The sequence below is a fragment of the Desarmillaria tabescens genome (genome assembly GCF_030435595.1).
Source record: "Desarmillaria tabescens strain CCBAS 213 chromosome Unknown EV420scaffold_1, whole genome shotgun sequence".
Lineage (NCBI taxonomy): Eukaryota > Fungi > Basidiomycota > Agaricomycetes > Agaricales > Physalacriaceae > Desarmillaria > Desarmillaria tabescens.
In genome coordinates this window covers 38,712-54,894 of record NW_026848300.1, presented here as the reverse complement: position 1 = coordinate 54,894, position 16,183 = coordinate 38,712, and the positions used below count along the sequence as shown (strand labels likewise).

The following is a 16,183-nucleotide window of genomic DNA, read 5'->3' as shown; positions in this document are numbered from 1 at the left end:
AAGTTGAAAACAGCATGGTAAGTACAATAAGCATTAGACGTCACATTAATTTTTTGAACTGTAGGTGCTAGGTTACAGATTGCAATGTTAAGGAATATCGCAGTGACGATGATCACCAGATTGACAACTAGCAGAGACGCGAGAGGAAGGTGTGGCTTCTGCTCTTGTATATCTGTCACCTGTTTCCAGTGGTTGCTTCAACCTCTGTGTCCATTTGGCGAGGCCGCTTAACAAAGTATAATGGAGTGGACACATGCATATTCCTCGTCTCTTCATCGTGGGATCTATTGTGGACCCGAATAATGATGAGGTTGAAGGCAATCCCAGCTGTCTTGACCTCCTATAGTTTTCTTCAGTACCAACTCCAAGAGTACGGTTCCTTGGCACTTGAACTAACCAAAGCACTCGTGAAGTACACGGCTACGCTTCCAGAGACGTATGTCGCGCAGGTTATAACTATGACGTCTAAGATCAATTAATTCTCGAAGACAAAAATATCGACATACTAGCAGCACTAGTATATATGGCACCAGATTCGATGATAATCCTTGATGACAGTGACGAGTGAGCATGGGGGCTGATTACATGGAGATTCCCCTCCCACCTTATCGTTCGCTGCAGTCTGTTGAGTCTGTCAGAATGACATCCTGACAAACGAGTGACTGGATGTCTGGACACTGTCCGATCAACGTTGTAGATACGGACTACAATGAGACCTGGAAAAAAGAAGGCTGGGAGTCAATGACCATCAAAACAAGTGGCTGGAAACAGACACGTCGTTATTATATTCAGCGCGATACTTATGCCCCAGAAAGAACTGATGATGGGCCGTAAGCTGGTTGGTGCGGTGAGGGCCTCGGAATGGATTTGGCTGAGAACAACAATATTCAATACTGCTGTCACCGATGCCCCTATCCAAAGGAGCGCTGGTACCGCAGCCACGGTCCAGGATCTCCCGTAAACCACCCAGCAACGATACGTCTGAAGTACAAGGTCAGGCAGTCAGTCGATTACGGTTCAACTGGGACTATCCGCACCAGAATGCCATCCCCGATGAGGGTCTGCATATCTACGCAGATGAACTTCAAAACCTCAGCGGCACTTCCAAGGTTCGTGAACTGCTCGCTGACTCTTGTGGAGCCGAGTGATTCAAGCGCTCTAATGATATTCAGAATCACCTGCACCGTCGCAATTATGGGCATGACCAAGCAAACGAGAAGCATTGGACGATTAATTTCAGGCCAGGATTTCATTCCGGACTCTGTCCAGAGGAGGGAGCGAAGGCATAGTCCAAAGGTGACCAGGAAGACGCCCCAGGCGGTGCCCTCCACGAACAGTGCTACAATGCTGGCTTCTTGTTCAGTAAGAGCCATGGACGAATGTGGAGAGATCTTTGTTTCCGCCGGGCCAGATGGAGTTTATTTATGAGGTATGCCGTTTCATATATCAGAACAGAGCTATTCAATGCGGCTGATCCAGTTCATCAGCATCTAAACAGCATCTACGGCTTGTTTGATTATGAAACGGCTTCAGGAAGCGAGTATGATATTTCTGCTTACCATTGAATAGCACTCGGCTCCACTGTTTCCCCAAACTGCAGGCGTTGCATGTGCAAATGTAGTCGAAAATACACATTCTATAGCTTAACTGTTCCCTAGCCGCTCGCATTGTGTCGGTAGGCGTGACGGTACTCTGTTGGGTAGATCTCTTGTCCTATTGTAGCGAAAATAAAAATATGGGAATGTGGCCCGTTGATCAGATAATCAACGTTGGAATTTGAAGCTTGAAATGAGGGCGATCTTCCAGAGATACGTGGTTGGATTTGAAGAACCAATAAGCTGAATATCGGCTATTGATTACTCAGCAGGAAATAGCCCCTGTCCAGACGATTGAGACAGTAGTAGGACAACCAACTGCCTTTTCCTCAACGACGATGAGGGAAAGACCCTTTACCACCTATGACTTTATTATGCAGCTCGACTCTGCCGATATGGGTATCTTCATAGAGGAGCCTCGACGAGGGGCATCATGCGCCACGCTCCTTCTCAAGACCCTCAAGACTCGTTATGACTTCCTCCTACGGGGCCTCGGAAACATTCATGTCGAATGCGTCGAATACCGTAAATCGAATTCACTTTTCGAGGACTCAGAGCATGAGTATCTGGTGGTGACGGTGAAGGAATCGTCAAGATTCATGCGGACAGGGTTCCTCTTGGTGGACAGGCTGGACGACGACCCTCCATTTTCCGACACTTCGGCTCCGTCATATTTCGGCAGTATTCTGTCGTCTATCACTCAATGGGTTTGGTCCTTGCTCCTCACTGTTCTATACTTTTTCATTGGACCGGTTCCGTGGCTTTTCGCTCCTTCCTCGACGACCTCGCCGCCCCCCACAGCAACTTCAAGCCGTCCTCATCGCCGCAGAAAGAAATGGGACCCTATCGACACCCGCGAAAGACTCGTCGTCCTGCGCAACATTGAGGACGCTCTGGATGTTCAGGGCCAATGCGCTTATGATGTTCTTATGACGATGGACCTCCGCCAGGCACCCAGACAGGTCACCTTCGAGGACTTTTTGCTCCTCGTCAGGACCACCTCGAGAAATGCCCCGCTGCACAATCAGTGCTTTTGGCTTGCCTACACTATTTGGAAGGTTCTCGCGCTGGAGACAGGAGCACCCGTAGAGCGAACAAGGCGTGCTGTACGCCAGGGCAAACATTCTTCTTGGCTGTGGCTGTCAGGTAAACATTCTTTCGACGGAGACAATGAAGTGAATGGGGTGAGTACGCCAGAGACGATCAAATTGCAGTGGGAAGTGGCAAAGGTTTTTGCGAACCAAGAATGGGCTGCGTCGCTACAGGTGAGCTTGATCGTCATTCTTCAGAAGAATAGACCCATCTGATGCGTTCGTCAGGCACTTCGTGCTCTGCAACGAAGCCCCTCAACAGGGACGAGCAGCCCGTCTACAGATAGAGGCCGAAATCAATGAGCTTCTCGCGACGATAGCGAGACTTGAACTTGAGCAGCCTGCTGGTAATGTGTTCACCAATGCTTGAAGTCTTTATTTCTCCCTCATTCACCATCTTCGACTGTTCTATGTAATACTACTTGCCATCTCGCTTTCAAACTTATCTTTCTGTCTGACTGTACTTGCCTTGTTTCTGCTATACTATAAAAATCTCTATCGCCCGACCTATTTTTCCATTGCGTGTCGGTCTCGCAAATGAATGCTTCAAAGTCAAGACTCAACCAAGTGATGGACTGTGGGCAACCGGTAGATTAATCCGTGTACCAGGACACAAACACCTCTACGGAAGTCTTGTCCATACTATCAAACTACCTGATATTTCGCGTTTATGACAATAATACCTCTTTCCAGACTGTCACATGTGAGCTCTATCATTCCTTGAGTTCAAAGTGTTACATAAGACAGTATTCTCCCAATCCCACGCCCTCTGCCATACTCGTTGTGATATTGTAGCAATGATGTTGTTCTGACTTCCAGAGAAAGGGTAAAAAGGGCCCAGAGATATTCGGCATCACCGGCCCGGAACCTCTCTTCGTGTTTGTCATCTCCAGATTCTTGTTCCCCAGATATCATGGCAACGCGGTCAATACTGGTTCTCCACGGGTGTGTTATTTCTAGAAGCTCTGAAATCCCCGAATCACGCTGAAATTCTCAAGGTAGGTATGCCCAAAATGGTTCAATCTTCAGCAAACGAGTCCGTGATATTGAACTCGCATCTTCAGTGACTCATATCGCGTTGTAGCTAGGAGCACTTCGCAAGCAATGTGGGAAGGATATAGACTTGGGTGCGCCGTCTTTGTTTTACCAGGTCGGGCACCCGTCTCATCTCATCCACGTAGTCTTCGTCGACGGACCACACATTCTGCAACCTGTGGACCTACAGTTTAATACGGCTTCCGTAACGCAATCGACAGAAAGTACGCTTTCTGCGTTTGGTGCCTCAGAAGCCAAGAATTCCGAGGATCCGTCTCTCACCCCTCGGGGCTGGTACAAAACCAATCATGACAGGACGAGAGCCATCGGACTCGAGGATTCGCTTGTGTTCCTGAGAGATATCCTCAAGGAGAGGAAATTTGATGTGCGTAGTCTTTCTCTCGTATTTCTTTACGTTTCTGACTCGCAACTAGGGCGTTTTTGGATTCAGGCATGTCGTCTTTACACAACTTGAAAGCTTGAAGTAATAAATTCCGCTAGCCAAGGAGCAGCGTTGGCCGCCTTCCTGTCAGCTTTAGTACGCTTCAAACTCAGACGCATTTTTTTTACATTTAACATTCAACAGCTAGAAAAACCAGAAGCATATCCTCCATTCCTTGTTGACGGGAAAGCCCCACATCCTCCGTTGTCAGCTACATCCACATCGATTTCATGCACTCTCTGATAAGTTCATTTAGCCAATTCTGCATTTCCGTGGCAGGCTTTAAGATAGCCGATCCACTATCAGACACCGTATACAACCCAACTTATGCCACTCCAACGCTGCACGTCATTGGCAGGACGGACATTATAGTCACCGAAGAACGGGCGAATGGTCTGTTGAAAGTTTCAGCTAATAAACGAATCGAAGGTCACGATGGCGGTGAGCTTATACCTTCTCCCTCCTCTTAAATGTCATTTGACAAATATGGACGCGCAGGCCATTTTGTACCCTCGAAAACCAACTGGCGCAAATTTCTCGTTGCTTACCTGCGCGATCCGCTAGGCAATGTACCCTCACCCAGTAACATTTCCTCAACCCCCAATTCCGGAACCGCAACACCCGCCGCCACCGATTGAGACTAATACTATGTGATTCTGAAGATACAAATGTGGTGCTGATACATATCCAATAACATAGATCCTACAAAACGACTCTGTGAACTACAAGTTCTGATAGACTACAAGTACAAATGTGCGTAAAAAAACAATCCAGGCATGTCCTACGAAACAAACGATCGTCGCAACGAAATCCGCCTGAGCCTTCTCCACACCTTACCAACCACGCTCGGTTTCGACTCCTGTTCGTCCATGGTCGAAGGAGTAACTGGAGGCGGAATCTCCACCGTCTTCCTATGTTCCATGGCCCTCAACAAAGATATCGCGATTTTCTCGTCCAGCGTCCATTCCCGATGATTTCGAGCCAGATGCCGTTTCCCCCGACGCCGCTTAAGCATATGATGATGTCTCGCTTCCATTTCTCCTTCAAGTTCCCGTGGCAAAGGCGATGCCACGCGCACAGCAATGTTGAAATTAGACGAAGGACTGAAAATCACGTTTCCAATATCCAGCCCCGAGTCCGCTGTCGAAGAACATGAGGGTGAAGGGGTATCAGAGAATTCATCACCGATGTCTGTGCAGAGTTGATAGATTGATGCGGAGGAAGGGAGGGGCTGAAGCAGGCTGTGAGTATCGTCGTCCTGTAGTGGTAGGTCGGAAGGAAGTCGGTCAAGCTCGAAATGCTCGTTTTTGTGGTACAATGAAAGTCCCACATCCGAGTCCACAGGGCCTATCGAAGGACATGGCAAAGGCGGGTGCTTCATTGCCACTATCTCATCCCAAAGATCACAGATTGGATCGAAAACAGGCTGATCCATGATATTCTGATCGTTTATCCGGTGTTGTGGGTCGTGAACGAGCAACTGTGATGGTAATCTGGACGTTAGCACAGAACTGTTGACGAAGAAGGCGATGCACAACGAACATCTCGGATGAAATCTTCGAATCTCCTATCCCACCACTCCTCAGACGACGAGATCTTCTCCATTTCACCGAAGGCATGGCTAAAATCTCCCACCGTCCGGCAGTCTCCCGTGCGAAATGGTACAGATCCCATAGCAAGCTCGTACAGCATCACGCCGAGACTCCACCAGTCCACCCTTTCGTCAAACACCACCAGTCCTTCTGTGTTACGGCACTTCAACTCAGGAGCTGCGTACAGCGGGGTGAATGTTACGACGTCTGTGGGCTGGAGCGTTACCCCGGCCCGGTTCCCACATCTGTCCATGTAAGAAGAAGCACCAAAGTCACCGACAATAACGTGTCCTGCAGCCGAGACCATCACGTTTGCGGGCTTCAAGTCCTGGTGGATGATTCCATTTTCGTGGAGGAAGAGAACCGCGAGTACTAGCTCAGCGGAGAGAAGGCGCAGGGAATGTAGTGCGGCGTGCACTTGCTGACGGCTAGGCGCTATTGGGAAGGTGTATGGAACAGAGATGGAAGTAGAGATGCCTGATATTCGACCTAGACGCAGGCGGGACGAAATTTCGAGGTCGGAGAGTGGGGTAGGATGGTATTCCTATATACACAGGTGTGAGTAATGAGCAAAATACACAGGAGATATAGCGGCGCACGAGAACGATGAACACGAAGCGCTCATTTTCAAAAGACTCCACCATATTTTGAAGGAAGGCTGCACCGTTCCTGGACATAGGTTGCTCGGCTATCAGCTGGAGCGTTCGAAGTTCTCGCTGAACTTCTTCCATCCCGTATCGATGCATTCCTCTTTTTTGGAGGACCTTGATGGCGCGCAGGCCACATCCGTCTGGACGCGTACCCAGGAGAACCTTCCCGTACGTTCCCCGACCGAGCGTCCCGATTATGTCGAATGCCGAAATTGATGGGGGAATACTCGGCAGGACATCCTGTGAGGTCGAGTCTTGAAGAAAGGAGTCGTCTAGGATTCTGGTCGAGCCCGGACTCGACTCCAGCGATGGCGAAGACGGGAGAGTATAGAATACATCAGCGATAATACACGGCTCCTGTGCACTCGTCTTCATGGAAGTCAGAGAGAGAAATCGTCCGTGCCCGAAATTGATATTGGGAGGGGTCTGTGGCCCAGCCGCAGACAGAGAAGAACATGATGTTGTGTCGCCAATACTGACTCGGAAGACGTTTTTCTTGTTCGCTTGGACATGACAGGTTGAATGAGAGGTATCGCTTTGCGAGTAGGACATATCGCCAAGAACAAAAAAAGAGGGACTACTAGGCCAGATCAAATAAAAAGGACCGCGAGCCTCGAAAGAAGTAATAGCCCGGTAGTAAGAAGTTATTAGCCTAGATATAGGTTATCGCGCCTCCAGTCCAAGTTTAACTTTCGAGGGTCGTATCGGCGATAGAAGAGTTGGTCGTCTGGGTGTCGTGCGCCACGTACAGAATACGGATGCTTCTTCGAGAAGTAGAGCTTGTGCTGGAACGACGTGGGGGTTCCTATTGAAGGTTTCAAACCGACGTCTCGGCAGTCGGATGGGCGGGCCGTGTCAGGGGAACGAACTCCTTTTTATGCGTGTCGGGTTTCTTGTACTTTGTCTTCTCGGAGAAAACAGCGGGCACCAAAGAGGTAATATTGATCATGACCTGTTTCTATCGCTACTATGTAACTTGACAAATATCACAGTTACTAGAACTCGAGTTCAGTGGCTGCATCACTACTAGTAAATATAAAAAAAATATGATACACAGTGTATACACGTACTAGGATATATCAAAGAACAATTGTAAGGGCAAATGAGTTTTGAGGAATAACACGAGGGCCAAAACGATGGGGATAACATACTTGAACCTCTGAGTCTGAGTCTAACTCGAGACACACACATCATTCAGACATTTGTAAAGTGTCAAAAGATGTCGATGAAGGCATTGAGCGTAGCAACAAGCCTTAGGGTAGAAGTAATATATTGCTTCAGCATCTGTGAGGTAGTGATACATCCTTGTATTCCTGGTGTATACTTATATCATACTAGACCGTAAATGAACAATGTCGAAGAAGCTGTCATAGAAATAGTGATTGTATCAATACTACATAAGAAAATCCTGAGTATGTAATCGAATAAACGAAGTGATGCTGCAACAAAATTGGGAGAATGGGCACGGTCGAGGCACAATGCGTTCGCGATCGTTTATTCGACGCCTCCTTGGCATGACAGTCCAGCTCAACCCGCTCATCCAACTCGAACGATTCATCCGATCCCATCAATTCAGCTGGGTCTCCCCATCCAATAGGTCTGCCGATCCAAATAGATCATCAATTACAGCCTGATATCCCCCGTTGGGAGCTTTGTTGACGATCTCGAGAGAAGTCAAGACGACCTCCTGGAAGCCCAAGTCGGTGATGTTGAGCGATAACCAGATATGGGAGAACCCTTCGACATGGATCTTGAGCGACTCCAGTTGCTTCGGCGTAATGTGCTCCATAAGACGCCTGGCAACGACCTCCAAGACGTCATCGGCAATAATGGTCGGAGGGGCGGATGTCATCCGCTGGCCAGCAGGAAAGAGGAGAGGATTCCAGGGCGGAAAGACATGTCCGACCACTGCGAAGAAGAGCTCCGACTGATCATGGTTGTACAAGTACGTCATGGTGGCGGGATAAATGCAGAAAGGGATCATGTCGGTGTTTGCATACATGGCCATGACTGGGAGCTCTCCGGGTGTGATTGAGGCGGGAAGAAATGGGACACTTCCACAGTTAGTTTCGATTATGCGGTGGTGTGTGAGAAACATTAGTCCCTCGCCCAGGCAATTGGCGAACACGATGGCGCAGTCGGGCTTGCCCGTCTCATTAGCGCTTTGGTAGGGTATCGACGTTGGAAAGTAGTCCAAGGTCACGGCAGGCCATTTTTGGCAACGAAACGACTCCAGAAGGGGTGCGGCATTCGATATGATGGCGTCGGAGTCTTCGGGCGGTATGTTGGGTGTGTATTGGAGTGCCATGAACGCGTTATAAACCTGGAAGACGTCGGCACCAGTGATTTGAATCGCTATGCGTCCTTCCGCTGTCCAGCTGGGCTTGTCATCCTTGTGCCCTCTGGCAGGGGAGTTTTCGGTAGGAAAGGACTGGTAATTGTACTGGTCGAACATTTTAGAGTGAGATAGCACTGAGGAACTGGGGTGTGGCAGTCAACTCACCGAAAACCCTCAGTTAAATACTTCACGACACAATAGATGGCTTGTCCCGCTTCGACAGTATCGGACTTGTCTTTGGCATGCCATATGTCGAGAGTCAATGCTTTGACTTGGTCAAAGTATACCTGTGCCATCATGGACATTGTCGTACACGCGTCGCCTGTGAATTGCCTAGTTAGATATATTTTCATATTTCAATATACCATATTTCTCATCCAAGAATTAATTTTTTGAGCCCTGAACCTGTGCCTGAAGAGTTAAATGTTTGTCCGAAAGTGTGTGTTCGAGGAGATGCCGAGACGCCTGAAGTGATTCGACCGAAAGTCCAAGGAGCGGCGATCCGTGTTACAGTGAGTTTTTGAGAGTCCATGCCCAAGGAGAGAAGTATTGGAGCAACAAGGAATGTAGATGACCATTCGCATGGCCTATTTCGGGCATGAAGCACATAGAAGCGAGGAGGAAGCGTAAAGTAAACCCTGAAGAAGAGTTACTACCAAGAAAAAGGCTAGGAAGTATGAGAAAAATGCGCTACCTTTGTCCAAAAACGGTAAACTTTGTCTTCGGGACACTGCCAGAAAAGCACATGCAGAGCTTTTTCAGCTAGATTTCCTAGGTGAAAGCATCGTCGAAATCAAATCTAAAGATCGATCTTTTTGTTTATACATATTTACCTCCCATCTCAAACTCGATCACGTGCCCATCTGCGTTCCATCTTGCTAAATGTATATCTCGCGTCGAAACTGGTATTTCGCGTTATTTTGGGGTACATATGATAATGATTTACTTAGATATATATCTCGATGCTCTACAAAGTAGTCTGGTAAGATTTAGCCCTTCGATAAAGGATAAGGGCTTCCTGGCGCGCTTCTTCAAGTTCACCACTCAATAACTTCAGCCAATCAAAAACCGCTCTAATTTCGTCATAGACCAAACCATTCAGGCTTATTTTTGTGTCCAGAACAGGCGTTATCTCCTTTTAATCTACGATTTCCAATTTTTGAACAAGGACAGGTACGCCTCGCGACAAGGCTTTATGCCTTAAAGAGATTGATATTGAAATAAGGGCTTATGAACAGCATTTTTTTGACTTAACCGCATGCTTCTTCTATCGTCTTTGTTCAAAGATGCATGCAGTCACGACCCCAGCGACTCTTTTCAGTCTAATTAAACATTGACTGTCTTATTGGCGAGGTCAAATTATATTCTCGGGTTAACACTGTCTTTGTTACGGAACCCCATCATTCGTTAAAGTGGTAAAGCCTTGGGCTGTGTAGTAAGTGCTCTACCGGCACTTTCACATTTTGCAGTGGTTGCATGTGTGCAATTCTTAGGTCTGGCCCGATCTCTGGCTTATTCCTGCATCCCCGTTAACATTTGACAAGGTCTTAGCTCTCTCTCTAGTGCATCTTCTTCTCTTGAGACCTGTATGGCTTCCAGCAAACTCTGTGCTTGACCGCAGAGGATTGGAAAGAAGGCGCAGAACTATCAATAAGTACTTTGAACTCCTTACGAACTATGCATCATTGGAGGTCTGTGTTTGTTATCTGAAAATTCCTTTTTCGATAACTACGAACAGGCTAAAATTGGTGGAAAAATCGTATTCCTATCCTTTGTCTCAACGATAGTCAGATATCCGGTCAAGTTTGGTGACTTCGCATTCATTTTCAATCGCGATAATAGAGCAAAACGGCATTTTACGAGCATGATATCAGCGGGATCATTGTTCCTTCGGCTGAACGAAAAGTCTATGCCTACATTATGAAAACAACCTAGGTTATCACTTCCCCGCGGAATAAAATGAGAACACACCCCGAGGACACAAGAATCCATCCTAGTATCAGCGACCTGTGTCTATGGTCTTTCTATGCGACGTCAGATCTCCTACACATATTGGGTCATGAAACAAGAACGTTCAAGAACATGCGCTCAAAACCCAATATCCGAAACTGAGGAAACATTGATACTTGAGCGTACAATCTATTCGCGAGAGATAAAATTTCCGCCCTGCGTTTTCGATTCTTTCCTCGAAACGCGAGACGGCACAAAATATAAAAATCCGCTGATTATTGACACCCAACACTATCCTGTGTTCGAGAAGAGAATTGATGGTTGATGGTCGAGAGCTGAAAGCACTTGCAACTAAACAGACGCCGAGGAGAGAAGCTGGGCGAAAATTCCGATGATTTGAAGGTTCGTCCGGACGTAGACGGAGAACGAGAACGAACTGTCCGGTGTGAGACAACCGAAGATGGGTCGGAATTCGTGATTTCTTTGTACAGCTGCATGAGTTGAGCTGCAGAGTAGTGAAAAAAAGTCTAGATGGCTCCGTACCTGGATTCAGTTTAATTGTATGGTTGTCGCTAGTCATAAAACGCACCCATCATTTTGAACAAAGAGTGGTGAGGACCGCTGTTCCGATGGCGTACAGATTTTGGACTTGTGTCATCCGTGATATCGGACTAAGACTCGTGGTGCGGAATAGAGAAGAGAAACTCTTGGTTTCATAGTTTGCCAGCCGTGTACCAGACAGGACATAAACGCCTCTACGGAAGTCCTCAGATACGGAGTCCTTCGATCGTTGATGTAGCCTCGAGGGGGAGGGGGCTCTTGGAAGGGATCTTCATCGACAAATGATTAATCGACGTGAACATGTTCTGGGACAGCAGCGGAGTAGAGACCGCCATTGATGTATGAAGATACGATGCGTGATCATTTCCGTGCCAATCATGATCACTCGAAATCGTTACGATGTAGGCTGTCACTTGCGGTAGCTATCCAGCACGTCATTGACATATTAAGCAAGCACGGGTCCGATAGACTCACCAGTCATAGTCTCATATCATGTTTGTTTGCAGGTTCACACGAAATTGTATGCCCGGCTCTCAAGTAGCGACAAAGATGTGGATTTGACGGGTGGTAACGACACGAGGAATTGATCCAAAGGCACAGGCTGATCCAATACTAGTCCTACATTGATGATTCCCGGTCTCTTAGGTGCCGTCTGTTATGAGTTCGAGAGAAGACTCGGATGCGCTGGCCGCAAAGGCAGTCTCGAACGAAGTGTTGTCCTATATAGAGAGCATGTTAAGTCTAAGGGAAATGGCGTGTCAGGAGTGCTAGTGAGGCCTTGACTTTGAAGCGAGACCGACGGGAAAATGGGTCGGGCTCCGATCCGAGTTATCCGAGTCCTTTTTGAAATTATATCGGACTTCGGAAGCAAATCGGAATCTTGCCAAGCCAGAAAATTTTTTCATCCAGTGCCTCAAAGTGCCTGGGAAAAAGTATTTTATGTGCCTGTTGTGAAGAAAGTGGTACATGATGGAGACATATCGAGTTACGAATAAACATAGCGAAAACATAGCGCGACAAAGCTAGAGATGCGACAAAGCTAGTAGAGATACAACATGTGCAAAAAAAAAGTCATAGCGAGTGTGGTGGGTTCATGGTGGTACAATGAATGTGTGTGCATGCAGAAGAATGAAGGAGAACGGTCGATGCAATGCCGAGAAGAATGATGGGACAGACACAGCGGAGAATGGAATGAAGAGGAAGACTCTTCTAGTCCTTCGTAACGGCCCACACAGCCAGCCCAACGCCAACGCCGACGACCAACAACAAAACGATTGCGACCAGGCTGCGTCGAGCCCATTTCACCTCTGCCTTCCTAAGCCTCGAGATGATCATCTCCTTCTCGGCATCGGTCTTGTCTGGAAGCCACGCGTCCGAGGGCGACGACGATGGCTCATGGAGGGGCGAAAACAGGATGAACGCGCCCATAATCCAGAATGGTGGGAACACTACACGCGATGAGAGATGAGGAACTGGATTGAGCATGAGCATGAAGAAACTCACAGAAACCGAACTTGAAGAGGTACATCGCAAGCGTGACAGGCTCGTCTTTTTGCGTGTACTCTGGAGGTGGAGCGGGGTCCGATTCTAGGTAGGAAGGCGGCATCTCCACAGAGGTGCGGTGGTGGTCATGACGGCTCTGGCGAGTGGAGGAGAGGGAGAAGTTGTATCCCAGGTCACCGACAGGGCTCATCGTCGCGAGAGAGCTTCTGTTGCTGTGGATGACAGCGGGAGAAACGATGGCAGGTGCTGAGGAAGACATTTTCGGTGGTCGATGAGGCGGTGAGTCTGCTGTCCACGGTGGATGTAATGGGGGATGTTGGGATCATCGTCTGAGGTTATATAGCGGTGAATCATTGCAGTCAATCAAGAGAAGCGAGCAGGGAAATAGCTGTATATGGGAATTCAAATACGGCCAAATAGTGGATCTATGGAAACCCGTACCAACCAATTCCCCGGATTGCCGTCGTACTTTGTAGCCAATCCGGCCAAGAAAGAATTCCCCGCCGTCTGATACAATTGGGCCTCAAGGCCTCGTTGCGTTTACGCAATGGCACAAAAGCAAGTGCCATTTCAGGCCATGTCCTTGTCGACTCTCATGAGCCGTACATCGGTCTGCTTATAATACGTTCGTAAAGTCATAAAAATCAGATTGCAAAATGTTACATTTATAAGAGGCAGAAAGGATCAAGCATAGATAGTCGTTGTGACTGCACCAATAATTGCACCAACCAACGGGAATAATCCTCGTTGAGCATTCAACCACTTCCATCGTGTCACCAAATCCTCAGTCTTTTCCGTCCTCAGCAATTCAGCCTCTTCAGCACCTTCGAGTCCTATGTCATCCACCACCCCTGCCTTATCATGCAGCTTGTCGTTGGTCTTCTTCATCACCGCGAGGGTAAAGGGCACGATGCCAAAGGTGAGCACTCCAGCGGTAGCATACCACGTGCATTCGGGGAAGGGATGCATCTGGTACGCAGCATACGTATAGGCTGTCGCAGCGGTCGTCGCAATGGGTGGGATGAGGGATTTTCCCAGGGTGTAAAGACGTCGCCATTGGACGGCGATGTACGAGTACTGGACTTTGGAGTCTGGGGGAGGGGCGACCAGCGCAGGGACGGTGACGAATGATATAGAGAGAATGGCACCTGAAGGGGAAGGTCAATTTTTATTCCCTACAGTAATCATAAGACGTACCAGACACGAATGCAGAGCCTGCGATTCCAATCACTTGAGCTGCACGTACGCTGGTGGAATCAGACATGGTGGTCGGGAGGAAGTCGTGTATAGCAAGCCGAGACCAAGCCTAGGTTGTATTGAAATATAGGAGAATTGCGTCACTTGATACGTGGTGCGTCGGCAACGGCAGCTCGTTTTGAGGCATCGTAGGCCGGAGGCAGTTGAAAATCTCAGAGGATAACGATAAGTAGCGAAGTTGCCTTAGAGCCCGAGCCTAGATAATAGATTTCGATAGTGATGAAAGGAAGGAAAGGAAGAAGCCTCGTCAACGCCGTGACAAACAGTGACCAACACAACGTGAACTCTGACCTCGACGTCCCCGTCAATGGCGAAACCAGCACCAGACTCGCCGCGCTCATCCCAATCACCACCGCCCTCAGGCCTCCAAGGCGATCTCGAGCTTGAATTACTAGGCCTCGCCAACACTCTGTACAACCTCGGGACGACAGTCATCAACGACTCGACCAAAGAGCGCGACAAGCCCGGCTCAGGCGGTGGCAAACCCGTAGGGATGAGAGTGTACGTCTCCACCCTACTCACTTCCACAACATCTGACTGTGATCCCCCAGAAATGAAGTCATCAACCACCTAGCCACCATCGACGACATGGCCATGCAGACCCCGACCCGGATCCCCATGCAGGTCCTCGCGGACATCGACAACGCGCGGAATCCGATGCAGCTCACGAGGGAAAGGCTCGAGCGTACGGCGACGGAGAATCAGTTCATGAATGGCAAGATTGCTGCTGTCGATGTGCGTGCTTACTCTTTTCTCCGTGTTGGGTTGTGCTAATAAGCTCTCCTAAAGTCGTATCGCAAATACCTCAATGAGGCTCTCGTACAAAGTTTCCCAGAGTTGGAGGAGTATCTGCAGCCTAGTGCTAATACTAATACGACGGTGGAGCCGAACGGGATTCTGCCTCCAAATGGTTACTGAGAGGTATTTTACCCGCAGACCTTGAACGCTTTCTCTCTCTGACCGCCATAAAGGGCATGATAACATGCATAAGGAGCACGCCGGTGCGAAATCTTTCTATAGGCATCAATCCTACGATGTCGCAAGCCTAGGAATCAGATTTCCTCGAGGACAAGACTCCGAGAATATCTCGCGGCAGGCTCTGGACTCTGATGTCCAAGGGAGTTTACCAGGAGAGTGAGTGGGCCTGGGATGGTGCTGTACGCAGTCTCGTGTCTACCGATGCCAAGAATCTGGTATTATGGGGGCATGTTTGTTGAAGTCAGGTTGATCAGGGCTGGGAATCTTTTGGTGGTGAATGTAGTCTTCACGCGTTTGTCATCGATGCCATTCAATGCAGTTATAATTTAAATCTCTTCACACTTTCCTTGCGTTTAGTGCGTCATATATTCGAGACTGGAGGAGATTGGCATGACTACGACGGTGATCGCACCTCGGACCTCTTTGATTCTTATGTTGGAGCCGTTTTGGCGCTGTGACACTACCGGTGCTCACATTTGCCGATCGTTGAACCTCTACTGCTAGGCCGCTACACCAGTCGCGTCAATCATACCATATCCATATCATCGCACAAAGCGATGGAAGTGTCTTCGAGACCAACACTTTCAAAATGTCCAGCGATCGTCACGTCGGAATCCTTGGTTGCCATTGCTTGTCGTCTATGTTTCGCTTCTACTCTCATTGGACAAGGCGGCTTCTCTTCAATCAATCCCTGATCTCTCTCAATATTACAACACAAATACCCAGCAGCTTGCCTGATGACCCGATCTTGGTGGGAACTGTGGAAAACACGAACTACGGTATCGACCCCGTCCTTGAATATGATGACGGCCTGTTCGTGTGAGTAGCCTCCCAGACATCCTCTTTTCATTACTCTAAACTTCTTTCATGGCAGGGGTTACACGCGCACACCGGGAAAATGAACATTTTCGACACACCTAAATTTGAGCACAGTCGTTACGTTTTGGGACCTCAGTTTGGACGTCAACAAACTTTGCCAATTTGGAGGATCCAAATCCCATAACGCCAGCCAGTGCTAAATTTCGGGAGCACACAATTGTTATGTAAAATCTCTACCAAGATTGACCACCCAAAATATCACCCTGTTGCGTATATTCTGGTTGTCCTCAAATTCTCATCTTTCCGGTGCGACGCTATTCGGTTTCCCCTACGGCCACTCTTGGCGGTGTTCCTAGCGAGAATTCGGGCCCT

General features: G+C 48.4%; 10 protein-coding genes across 10 annotated transcripts; 3 read left to right on the top strand and 7 right to left on the bottom strand.

The window, feature by feature from the left end:
- Positions 1 to 33: 33 nt before the first annotated feature.
- EV420DRAFT_1823 (uncharacterized protein) lies at positions 34 to 1,833 on the bottom strand. Its single transcript, XM_060481116.1, has 7 exons — positions 1,560 to 1,833; positions 1,038 to 1,490; positions 774 to 981; positions 605 to 716; positions 507 to 547; positions 398 to 456; positions 34 to 340 (listed from the first exon to the last, which is right to left on the bottom strand). Exons 2-7 carry the CDS (start codon positions 1,371 to 1,373, stop codon positions 176 to 178), a joined length of 921 nt encoding a protein of 306 aa, XP_060338795.1. The 5' UTR covers positions 1,374 to 1,490; positions 1,560 to 1,833; the 3' UTR covers positions 34 to 175.
- On the top strand, positions 1,817 to 3,211 carry EV420DRAFT_1756845 (uncharacterized protein). The gene is made up of 2 exons (XM_060480500.1): positions 1,817 to 2,860; positions 2,915 to 3,211. Exons 1-2 carry the CDS (start codon positions 1,934 to 1,936, stop codon positions 2,987 to 2,989), a joined length of 1,002 nt encoding a protein of 333 aa, XP_060338794.1. The 5' UTR covers positions 1,817 to 1,933; the 3' UTR covers positions 2,990 to 3,211.
- Positions 3,212 to 3,599: 388 nt separating this feature from the next.
- Positions 3,600 to 4,801, top strand: EV420DRAFT_1633437 (FSH1-domain-containing protein; the record flags this gene model as incomplete). Its single annotated transcript, XM_060476181.1, has 9 exons — positions 3,600 to 3,631; positions 3,689 to 3,722; positions 3,771 to 3,813; positions 3,868 to 4,106; positions 4,156 to 4,176; positions 4,223 to 4,259; positions 4,312 to 4,369; positions 4,420 to 4,604; positions 4,662 to 4,801. 9 exons carry the CDS (start codon positions 3,600 to 3,602, stop codon positions 4,799 to 4,801), a joined length of 789 nt encoding a protein of 262 aa, XP_060338793.1.
- Positions 4,802 to 4,873: 72 nt separating this feature from the next.
- EV420DRAFT_1487 (uncharacterized protein) lies at positions 4,874 to 5,891 on the bottom strand. The gene has a single exon (XM_060470470.1). The coding sequence runs from the start codon at positions 5,596 to 5,598 to the stop codon at positions 4,945 to 4,947; it is 654 nt and encodes a 217-aa protein (XP_060338792.1). The 5' UTR covers positions 5,599 to 5,891; the 3' UTR covers positions 4,874 to 4,944.
- On the bottom strand, positions 5,664 to 6,125 carry EV420DRAFT_1257251 (kinase-like domain-containing protein; the record flags this gene model as incomplete). Its single annotated transcript, XM_060466820.1, has 1 exon — positions 5,664 to 6,125. A coding segment is annotated over one exon (462 nt), but the record flags the coding sequence as incomplete, so codon positions are not given.
- On the bottom strand, positions 5,892 to 7,102 carry EV420DRAFT_1488 (uncharacterized protein). Its single transcript, XM_060470588.1, has one exon. The coding sequence runs from the start codon at positions 6,955 to 6,957 to the stop codon at positions 6,184 to 6,186; it is 774 nt and encodes a 257-aa protein (XP_060338790.1). The 5' UTR covers positions 6,958 to 7,102; the 3' UTR covers positions 5,892 to 6,183.
- Positions 7,103 to 7,560: 458 nt separating this feature from the next.
- Positions 7,561 to 8,944, bottom strand: EV420DRAFT_1397 (uncharacterized protein). The gene is made up of 2 exons (XM_060468994.1): positions 8,909 to 8,944; positions 7,561 to 8,848 (listed from the first exon to the last, which is right to left on the bottom strand). The coding sequence occupies exon 2, from the start codon at positions 8,711 to 8,713 to the stop codon at positions 7,973 to 7,975; it is 741 nt and encodes a 246-aa protein (XP_060338789.1). The 5' UTR covers positions 8,714 to 8,848; positions 8,909 to 8,944; the 3' UTR covers positions 7,561 to 7,972.
- A 3,192-nt stretch (positions 8,945 to 12,136) lies between these two features.
- Positions 12,137 to 13,245, bottom strand: EV420DRAFT_1296849 (uncharacterized protein). Its single transcript, XM_060468342.1, has 3 exons — positions 13,199 to 13,245; positions 12,758 to 13,145; positions 12,137 to 12,702 (listed from the first exon to the last, which is right to left on the bottom strand). Exons 2-3 carry the CDS (start codon positions 13,014 to 13,016, stop codon positions 12,464 to 12,466), a joined length of 498 nt encoding a protein of 165 aa, XP_060338788.1. The 5' UTR covers positions 13,017 to 13,145; positions 13,199 to 13,245; the 3' UTR covers positions 12,137 to 12,463.
- An 88-nt stretch (positions 13,246 to 13,333) lies between these two features.
- On the bottom strand, positions 13,334 to 14,272 carry EV420DRAFT_1491789 (uncharacterized protein). The gene is made up of 2 exons (XM_060470716.1): positions 13,955 to 14,272; positions 13,334 to 13,905 (listed from the first exon to the last, which is right to left on the bottom strand). Exons 1-2 carry the CDS (start codon positions 14,019 to 14,021, stop codon positions 13,442 to 13,444), a joined length of 531 nt encoding a protein of 176 aa, XP_060338787.1. The 5' UTR covers positions 14,022 to 14,272; the 3' UTR covers positions 13,334 to 13,441.
- A 49-nt stretch (positions 14,273 to 14,321) lies between these two features.
- EV420DRAFT_1258292 (transcription factor subunit Med10 of mediator complex-domain-containing protein) lies at positions 14,322 to 14,932 on the top strand (the record flags this gene model as incomplete). Its single annotated transcript, XM_060466880.1, has 3 exons — positions 14,322 to 14,515; positions 14,566 to 14,749; positions 14,804 to 14,932. The coding sequence occupies 3 exons, from the start codon at positions 14,322 to 14,324 to the stop codon at positions 14,930 to 14,932; spliced, it is 507 nt and encodes a 168-aa protein (XP_060338786.1).
- Between the last annotated feature and the right edge of the window lie 1,251 nt (positions 14,933 to 16,183).

Excerpts from the sequence above, each read along its gene's own strand:
- EV420DRAFT_1487 (XM_060470470.1), bottom strand. The coding sequence starts at position 5,598 with ATGGATCAGCCTGTTTTCGATCCAATCTGTGATCTTTGGGATGAGATA.
- EV420DRAFT_1397 (XM_060468994.1), bottom strand. The coding sequence starts at position 8,713 with ATGGCACTCCAATACACACCCAACATACCGCCCGAAGACTCCGACGCC.
- EV420DRAFT_1823 (XM_060481116.1), bottom strand. The coding sequence starts at position 1,373 with ATGGCTCTTACTGAACAAGAAGCCAGCATTGTAGCACTGTTCGTGGAG. Across the intron at positions 982-1,037 it reads TCATCGGGGATGGCATTCTG|ACGTATCGTTGCTGGGTGGT; the intron begins GTGCGGATAGTC and ends CTTGTACTTCAG. Across the intron at positions 717-773 it reads GCTGAATATAATAACGACGT|GTCTCATTGTAGTCCGTATC; the intron begins GTCTGTTTCCAG and ends TCTTTTTTCCAG.
- EV420DRAFT_1756845 (XM_060480500.1), top strand. The coding sequence starts at position 1,934 with ATGAGGGAAAGACCCTTTACCACCTATGACTTTATTATGCAGCTCGAC. Across the intron at positions 2,861-2,914 it reads AATGGGCTGCGTCGCTACAG|GCACTTCGTGCTCTGCAACG; the intron begins GTGAGCTTGATC and ends TGCGTTCGTCAG.
- EV420DRAFT_1488 (XM_060470588.1), bottom strand. The coding sequence starts at position 6,957 with ATGTCCTACTCGCAAAGCGATACCTCTCATTCAACCTGTCATGTCCAA.
- EV420DRAFT_1491789 (XM_060470716.1), bottom strand. The coding sequence starts at position 14,021 with ATGTCTGATTCCACCAGCGTACGTGCAGCTCAAGTGATTGGAATCGCA. Across the intron at positions 13,906-13,954 it reads AGGCTCTGCATTCGTGTCTG|GTGCCATTCTCTCTATATCA; the intron begins GTACGTCTTATG and ends CTTCCCCTTCAG.
- EV420DRAFT_1296849 (XM_060468342.1), bottom strand. The coding sequence starts at position 13,016 with ATGTCTTCCTCAGCACCTGCCATCGTTTCTCCCGCTGTCATCCACAGC. Across the intron at positions 12,703-12,757 it reads CCTCTTCAAGTTCGGTTTCT|TGTTCCCACCATTCTGGATT; the intron begins GTGAGTTTCTTC and ends CATCGCGTGTAG.